Below are 8,912 nucleotides of genomic sequence, written 5' to 3'. Positions count from 1 at the left end.
TGTGAGTGTGAATAAAGAAAGAAAGATTGTAGTAGACTAAAAAGCAATAAGCAACAACAACAGCTTTATAGAGTACTACTCCGGGTATGAGGAAGTGATGGTTAGTCTTATCCCCATATAGTGCATTCTGAACAAAAAGCCAACTGGCGCCCTTGCATATGTAAAAGGGCGAGTGGTCACTTACAATGAAAATGTAAAGAAAGCAAGCTAACTAAACTAATACAATACAAGATATGAAAGTATGCTAGAAGGGGGTTGGATTGGGCATGCGGCCATGGGCAACAGGCCCTGGACAAGCATGACCGTTACACTCAGCATAGCACGAAGTTTCAATACTCAATATACGAGAGAGACTTCTAAGAACGTAAGAATTATGAGTTCAAATTGATATAATTCTAAAAGTTTAGAAATATAAATTGATATTAATAAGAGCATGATACAACAAATATAAACATACAAAATATGAACAATGGATTAAGAGACTTGGATCTTCGATTCCTCACCCCCATATTTAATATTGTTTTCCTCCCTTTTTTTTTTTTTGGTTTTTTCGAGAAAATCTCTCTCTTATTTGGATGCATATTGAATCAGTTGTTTGGATTTGAAACGTTTCTCGAGTATCCAACCGCCATGGCTTCGTGTTTCCCTTATCACCTTCGATCATAAGCTTTTGGGTTTTCTCATTTTGATCAGCCGGTTCGATTCAAGGTTTCAGTTCGATTCTCCAATGGCGGGGAAGGAGAAGCAGCCAAAGATAATTACAGACAAGAACCAGATGAGGACATGGACCAGAGCCATGAGAACTCAAGGCAAAACCATCGCCCTCGTTCCCACCATGGGGTTCCTTCACGACGGCCATCTTTCTTTAATCCAAGAAGCTCACAAGCATACACAACTCGTTGTGGTCTCAATCTACGTAAACCCTAGCCAATTTGCCCCTTCCGAGGACCTCTCGACCTATCCTTCAGATTTCGAGGGCGACATTCGGAAGCTCATGGCTGTTCCTGGAGGAATTGATGTCGTTTTCCATCCTCATAATCTCTACGATTATGGAGTAGAATCAGCTAGGGATTGTGCCGGAAATGGCGGAATGGCGGCGGTTTCTTGCTTGGAGGAGTCTGGTTCTGGGCATGAGACATGGGTGAGAGTCGAGCGTTTGGAGAAGGGGATGTGTGGGAGCAGCAGACCTGTTTTCTTCAGAGGGGTTGCTACCGTTGTTACCAAATTGTTCAATATTGTGGAGCCTGATGTTGCAGTGTTTGGGAAGAAGGATTATCAGCAATGGCGGATTATCAGGCGGATGGTGAGTCTCTGTCTTCGTTTTGTTTCCGTGTGGGATAGAAGAAGGTGATTGGTTTTAATTCTGATATCTGTTTAGAGCTCAAAATTCAGGATCACCTTCTCTAGAGTGTCGGATTGACGTCTATGTGAAGTGTTTCTTTCAGGGTTTGATTTTGTGCTATCTCGAGGGATGTTCGTTTAATGATCGGAGAGTTTTTTTTTCCAAAAGAGAAATGTTTGATGATATGATATTAAATTTTCCCTCTCCCCTAAGCTTAAGCCTTTTGGTCAAAGGTCGCTCTTTGTAATTGGCGGGGGTGTGTGCTTTGTTGTGAGAATTTTGGGAGGAAAGGAACAACAAGTATTTAGAGGTGTGGATAGAGACCCTAGTGAGTTTCCATGTTTCTCTTTAGATTTCTGTATCAAAGACTTTTTATAATTATTTCATAGACAATCATACTTACTTGGAACCCTTTTTCAATTATAGTAGATGTTTAATCCCCCCAAAAAAATCATTGTTTGTCATCTAAATTTTGAACTTGATTGCTTAATTCTAAGATTTATGAATTTAGTTTGTAAGACTATCTTCAGATTTCGAAAAGCTTCTTCGATTAATACTATTAGATGAACTGGTAGTTGAGTTTTCAAGAATACTAATTCTTTCACGTTTGCAATATGCCCTGCAGGGTATGACTTTAACTCCTGTCCCTTGAACTTCATTTAGATCTGATCTTGATAGTTTAAAATTTGGGTTGGGCAACAAGTGGATGATATATATTTCTCTAACTTCTTGCCTTACCATCTTTAGTTCTAGATTGCAACCAGTTATCATTTGCTATCATTGGACTAAGAAAGGCACTTGTTTATTTACCGCTGGTGACAATATTTCTCACTTCAGCTCCTTTCCAGGTTCGAGATCTTGATTTTTCCATAAACATTGTGGGGTTTGAAATCGTGCGCGATGCCGATGGTCTTGCAATGAGTTCTCGCAATGTGCGGCTCTCACCTGAAGAAAGACTAAAGGTTCTCTCCTTCATTGATCTATCTATTTCTTTTCAAATTATAGTGTAGTGTCTTCAAAGTGCAAAGCATATGGCCTTATTGTTCATAATCAAATGATTACTTAGATTCAGAAACTGACTGACTTCTTATTTCTCGTCTAATAGGCATTGTCTATAAACAGGTCATTGTCAAAAGCAAAATCTGCAGCAGAAAGAGGTGAACTCAATTGCAAAAGATTAAAGAATTTGGTCGTCGATGAAGTACGGGAAGCTGGTGGAGAACTTGATTATGCTGAGGTTAGCCCTGAATTTTTTAAGTTAGGAAGTCTTCTGACTTGAGCCTATATTAAGCTTTTGATGTTCTGTCTGTGACTTTGTGCAGCCTTCAACTTAGTTGAGAGATAGTGTGGAGTTGTAGCTTGTCCTTTTTCATGGTTTTATTGGATAGCCATTTTTGCTGATAAGAGTGCAAATGTAGGGTTATATCAATTTAAACCTTGAGCTTTCGTGAGTATATTAATTTATACCCTCCATTTCATTCCGATTAGATAAACGTTAAGTGAGACTTTTAATTTTATCAATTAAATTCACGAATTTTTAGGAGAGAATCAATTTAGACTCTCGTTTAGATAACCTTAATAAATGGTCTAAATTGATTCGCTTATGAACAATTTAAGAGTTTCAATGAAACAATATATAAGTCTCACGATATTTTTTTAATGAAAATTGGAGTGTATAAATTAGGGAGTTCTAATCGATACAACTTCTAAAGCTTAGTAAATATAAATTGATTTTCTTTTTAAAGCTTCTGGCCATTTTATGGACTGGAAATGGGGCTGCTCAAAAGTTTATTATGCATAATTGCGAAATCATGGTTCATTACTAGTCTTCCAAAATGGAAGGAAAAGCAACTTCAATTCTTCTCAAAACCAGAAGAATCGAAGATGTCTTTTTTATCATAATGTTATTGTTAACCACACTTGTATTTACTGATTTTTTTTTTTTTTTTTTTGTTTCGGAAAGAATGGACGTTATTTTCCGACGATGCCTCGAAACAACAAGAAAGTTTAAAAGTTTAATGTGGTTCTTTGTTGGTGATAGATTGTGGAACAGGAGAGTTTGGAGGTGGTGGAGGAGATCAAGAGTCCAGTTGTGATATTAATTGCTGCTTGGTTTGGCGAAGTCAGACTCATAGACAACATGGAAATAAACATTTGAGTATTTACCTTCTTTTCCCTTTTGCTCATTCTTCCCCCCTCCCCTTTTTGTTAGAAGTATAATATGGCAACACCATTTGAAGGCCACCCATATATAGAAGTTTAAACCCCTATTTATGTGTACCAAAATAATTCAAACTCAAGACTCCAATGGAGATGAAAAGAATAATAAAAAAAGGGAAAGTGTCAATTTATACTCTTAAACTTTGAGGGTTGTATTAATTTAAGGGTGTATTTGGATTAAGTTTTCAATTGTTTAATTTTGAAAATAAGTCATTTTGGGAAAAAAAAAATGAAGTATTAGGCAATAACTCAAAACAGCTTTTGATACACTCTCATAATTCTTTTTAAACATTTTTTTTTTATCAAAAGAGTTTAAATAAAAAATTAAAAAAACATTTTTTTCTTTAGTCTATCTAAATGAGCTTTGAATCCTGACCTAATAATTGTATATAAATTTAAACGTCGAACTTTTGTAAGTCTATCGATTTGCACATTTCATTATGTTTTGAGGGAAAAAAAGCCTTGTATGAAGCTTATAGTTGTGTAAATTTAGACTCTTAGACAAAACTTTCTTTTAAAAACGTTTTATGCATTTACTTTAATTATCTATTTTGTAAAACCAACTTTAAAAAAGTCTACACGTTTGAAAATCAATGCATTAATGATTTACAAAAGTAATCGTAATGAAATGTCTAGATTAGTTGGTCTATGAAAAATTAGGAGTTTAATTTACTTAAATTATAAGTTTCACATGATATTGATTAAAAAATTTGAAAGATGATACATATTGAGTCGTAAGAGTTCCAATTTCATCATATGGCACTTCAGATCAAGATAAATAAATCTTAAAGTTAAAAACCCTTTTAGAAAATCGAAAATTCGTTTAAAAAGAAAAGGCATTTCCATATTCTATCAATGAAATATCAAATAAATATGGCATCATAATTCTGGTTAAGGATTGTGAATTTTGACAAAATTATTGTTAATTTGTGAATTAATAAAATTTAATATTGTATCTCGATAATACTAAAATTAGTGAATTAGCAGAGTGAATTTAACTTATCTAGAATCGACTTACTTATCCCCACATTTGTTATACGAAAAAGATAGATTAAAGAATTAAAGAACATCAATGAAAATTATAACTAAGTCTATTTAGAGGTAAAAGTTGAAATTTTTTTAACATTCTCGATTGCATAGATTAAATTCCAAATTCAAGAAACTTGTATCTCATATTCTGAGTTAAATTGCACCCCCAAACCTTTTTTGTAAATATAAACCTTAAATTTAAAAAAAGTTGCAATTTTAAACCTCTAACAAGTTCTTGCTTCAAATATTGTTATGAACAAAATTGTCGTCTTTATGCGTTCAATTAATTATAAATTATATGTACAATATTAAATCGATGACATTCTAGAAAAATGCAAGATTGAAACTAAATGACTGTTATTCGTTAGTTTGTACATTTGGTTAAACTTATTTTAGTGCAAAACTTATATTATTGAAATTAATGAGTTTATGAAGATATTTACCCTCCTTTTTTGCTAAAATTAGTGTGTGAATTAATGGAAATTGAACCAAAGATTGCAACACTTGTTGAGTCTAGAATCGAAGTTGATAAAATTGATGGTTTACCACCTAATAAATTTAGGTGTCAATTTATTTTTAGGATACAAGAGTCCTACTAGAGATGGACAATAAAGATCATTTTCCATAGTGCATATCATAGCTAGGTGTTGTGGATTTAAATACAACTACTTTTAAAAAAATATCGAATTTAAATGATTAAAGACCCGAGATAAAAATGACTTTTTTTATAAAAAAAATTTTATTAATGATTTAAAACACTTTGAAATTGTTTCAAAAACTATTTTTAGTTACCAAACACTTTAATTTTTTCCACGAGACTTATTCTAAAAATTAAATACTTAAAAAAGTGAAACCAAATACACCATAAATACGTATTTTAAAAGTGATTTTTTGAATATGACAAAAATAAAATTTAACTACCACGAATCGGGAGGCTCTAGCACAAGTAGGTAAGAGCGACCTCATACCATTAGTTGACTAGTCGGCCAACATCTCTCAGATTTCAAAAGGCTAAAATTTTACCCTTCCTGCAACTTCAAATAGGACAAGTGAACAACTGAACCATATATCACAATATCCAAAAAGAAAAAAGAAATAGAAGATATGCTGTCAAATCTATCTTGTAAATGGACCAAAAACCAAATATGCATAATCCATGCGTTATTGATTAACCAAGCGTGTGTATTGTTTAGCAAACGAATGATGATATATTTCCATACAAAGCATGTCAAAAGAATATAACCGCACAATCTATACAAAGCAGGGTCCTTAGGTAAACGTATGGGTAAGTGGAACTTGGAACTGAAAGATTTGTACAATAAACAAGCATGTATAAAACTGTCCGAGTAAGACCGATCCCATCACCAAAATCCTAATGCTGCTGCAAGGAGAAGAATCCATCAACATTTGAAGCCGCCGCAGACAGACAAAATGATAATCAGAATCAACGCGAGTACGATTGCAAGAACTATCAACTTTATCTTCATGTTCTGATACCACATCTTTCTCCTCATTTTGGTTCCTTGCTGCCTAAAATCTTGTGCCTGCAGATACCATTCTCAATTCAATTTTGTATTCACAATATAAAATATCGTGTGTTTCCACTTTTGTAAACATAATCTTCTGTTTTTTTATGACAATTAAGGCCAATAATCCATTGGAATCACAGAAGTAAGCATAGTGCTACGTCTAAATGAGACTATTACACGAATAAGCTAAAAAATTAGAAGCATATAGCACAGATACGCTCTATAATGTTGCTGCTCACTCTAAATGAGACTATTTTCCTTAAGGTATATAGCTTAGTAACAGCTCAATATATCCACAAGTAGTAAATAATTGCAAACAAATATGATATTAGTCATTCATTCATGAACTAAATTTCCTCTAATTCATATAGCATCTAGACTTGGGCAATATAGAAAAGAATGCATCATTTCTCAGATCGCCAATCGGCAATCATAGTTTAGTGAGTCATGCAAAAGGATCTGACAATGACCTGAGATCGAAGGTTTTCTGTCTTATCCACTAGAAGCTCAATCTTCTCTCCACGATCAAGAACCTGTAGAGAGAACAATTAGTGAATAAACCCAACATTTGGATATCCAGTAAAATAAAATAAACAATTAAATCAGATCAAATGTTATAATAATCAGAATATGGCCTTTTCCTAGATTTTAGATTGAAAGGCAAGGCAGGATGTAATGGCTGTAGGTAGCAAGCGTTAGATGGCAAAAATTTCTTGTACCTTTTCAATGTTTTCCATCATTACTCCTTTGACTTCAGAAACCTGTGCTTTCACTTTGGCAAGCTTACTGATCTCCTCTGGGTGCTCCACACAATACTTCATATGCTCCTTCAGTTTAGACCTATATAAAAAATATAATGTTGTTGGAATCAAAATCCAGGTAATGGCACATTCATTCTGTATATATAATGTTAGATAAGATATAATGGGATATTCATTTAATAATTTCCATGAAGCAACCAACAAGGTACCCAAATTCTTTGTTCAGGCTGTTGGCAGTTGCTGTCATGGCCTTTCCACCTCCATATCTCTTCACAAAGTCCTCATTAACTCGTTCAAGGAATGCAATAGGGATCTGTCGGCCAGCAGCTTCAACTGCAACCACACAGTAAGCTGCAACGTGGAAGAGATGGTATCAATTAGATTTACTTATGTAAGCAATAGAGACAGTATGGAGCACAAGCAAACTCAGAAATTTTTAGGATCCACGTCCAGTAGATTTTTAAGCATCGTCTTTCTCATGGAAGTACATAAATAATCTTGGTTCTTAATTATTTCCTCCATTAATTTGAATTGAAGGTGAATTTCTTGACTGGACCTTAAACTGAAATAGTAATTAATGACAATGATGAAACACGCTCAGGAACCATGTCCATGAACTGAGATGAGAAACATCCTCAGGACAACAGAATCTTCAATCAAAGAACTCAAATAGTAACTTACAAAACGAAGAGAGTGGGTGATTAACATAACAGGAGAATCCTAATTTTACAGAACTGTTAATAGAGAAATGAACACCGAAACTGAAATTAGTATAAAAGAACTTGTTGTCCTCATAAACAGAGGAGATTGCAGTTTAAAGGCTCCAGAAATATTGATACGAAGACTGACAGTTTTCGGATACCACATCTGCAACAGTTCTCTCGCATTGACGAACTTAAGAAATAACTTCAGAAAAAGACAAAAGCGAAACAGATCTCCAAGGAAACGGTTTCTAAAACGATAACGAGGTGGAATAAATATCGAGTTGTGGCATAATTGAAGGACTCGTTCAAGAATCCACCAAGGAATTTTCACGATCGTTCTTTTCAATACGTAATATCTTTCAAAATAGAATGATATCTACAGAACCGAATCCTCCATTAATGATCTCATCAGCGTAACACAAAACGATGCTTACGATACTAGTTTCTTATTACTTCCACTCCGATATAACAACGCGTTAAGAATCGAATCTAACGCAAATATCAATACGGAAACACGATTTAAACTAAACAAGAGAATCGGAAAGAATCGCATAATATACATGCATAACAGTTGTATCGATATGAAACAAACGATCAAAAGACGAAAGCCATGAAAACCATAGGAAAAAGGATGGAATCGATGAAAAAAAAGGAAGAAGAGACGGAGAAAGTTACTGAATCCATTGTCGACGAGATAGTTGAAGGTGTGGCCATCGCAATTGTAAGTGAACTTGTTGTTGGTGGCGGGAAGCTTCTGGAGGCACTGGGAGGCTATACTGGTGAAATTGCCGGTGAATTCTGTATATTCTGCGAGAATAACAGTTCCACGAGCAACGAAGCTGTAGATCAAAGATTGTTGCCCCATGGAAGACGATGAATCTTTTGCCCTAATCCGAATCGGAGGAGAATTAGAAAGAGAGAGAGAGAGGGAAAATTTGAGAGAAAATGAAGGCTTTGCTTCAAGGGGAAGCTCGAAAAGTTAGCATGTCTCTGTGTTCTCTTTGAGTTAGTTGTAGCTACCCTTTGATCTCATCGAAAATAACGGAAATGCCACGCAACTTTTCTTTCTTTTTTTCCGTCATAATTAAATATTTAATGGGATTTTTAAAAATTAAAAAATAGACTAAAATATTTACCAAATAACAAAATTTAATTATTGTTATGATAGTAATATTGATAGAAATTTATAAGTGTCTATCAGTATTTTTTTATTTCTATAAATAGTTTTTTTATATTTGATTGTGTAAATTACATTTTTAGATTTAAAATTGTAAATTTTACTTTGATGACCATTTAAGCCATAATTTGGTAACCATTTAGTTTTTTA

At 34.0% G+C, this 8,912-nt stretch overlaps 2 protein-coding genes across 4 annotated transcripts; one reads left to right on the top strand and one right to left on the bottom strand.

Moving 5' to 3' along the window:
• Positions 1-443: 443 nt before the first annotated feature.
• On the top strand, positions 444-3,703 carry PANC (pantoate-beta-alanine ligase). Of its 3 annotated transcripts, none has more exons than XM_039030929.2 (4): positions 444-1,303; positions 2,191-2,304; positions 2,448-2,579; positions 3,384-3,703. In XM_039030929.2, the coding sequence occupies exons 1-4, from the start codon at positions 728-730 to the stop codon at positions 3,498-3,500; spliced, it is 939 nt and encodes a 312-aa protein (XP_038886857.1). In that variant the 5' UTR covers positions 444-727; the 3' UTR covers positions 3,501-3,703. The 3 variants fall into 3 exon arrangements, with proteins under 3 accessions (XP_038886857.1, XP_090169902.1, XP_038886858.1); XM_090313776.1 differs by having other exon boundaries at positions 486-1,303; positions 3,306-3,703; XM_039030930.2 differs by lacking the exon at positions 3,384-3,703 and adding an exon at positions 2,665-2,832 and having other exon boundaries at positions 486-1,303.
• A 2,034-nt stretch (positions 3,704-5,737) lies between these two features.
• Positions 5,738-8,639, bottom strand: LOC120077121 (vesicle-associated membrane protein 722-like). The gene is made up of 5 exons (XM_039031016.2): positions 8,261-8,639; positions 7,091-7,232; positions 6,840-6,960; positions 6,591-6,653; positions 5,738-6,135 (listed from the first exon to the last, which is right to left on the bottom strand). The coding sequence occupies exons 1-5, from the start codon at positions 8,448-8,450 to the stop codon at positions 5,992-5,994; spliced, it is 660 nt and encodes a 219-aa protein (XP_038886944.1). The 5' UTR covers positions 8,451-8,639; the 3' UTR covers positions 5,738-5,991.
• Positions 8,640-8,912: the final 273 nt, after the last annotated feature.

Source organism: Benincasa hispida, chromosome 5 (genome assembly GCF_027475165.1).
Source record: "Benincasa hispida cultivar pf3 chromosome 5, pf3_genome.v1.1, whole genome shotgun sequence".
Lineage (NCBI taxonomy): Eukaryota > Viridiplantae > Streptophyta > Magnoliopsida > Cucurbitales > Cucurbitaceae > Benincasa > Benincasa hispida.
Note: the sequence above shows the minus strand (reverse complement) of the source record. Positions and strands in the feature narration are given on the sequence as shown.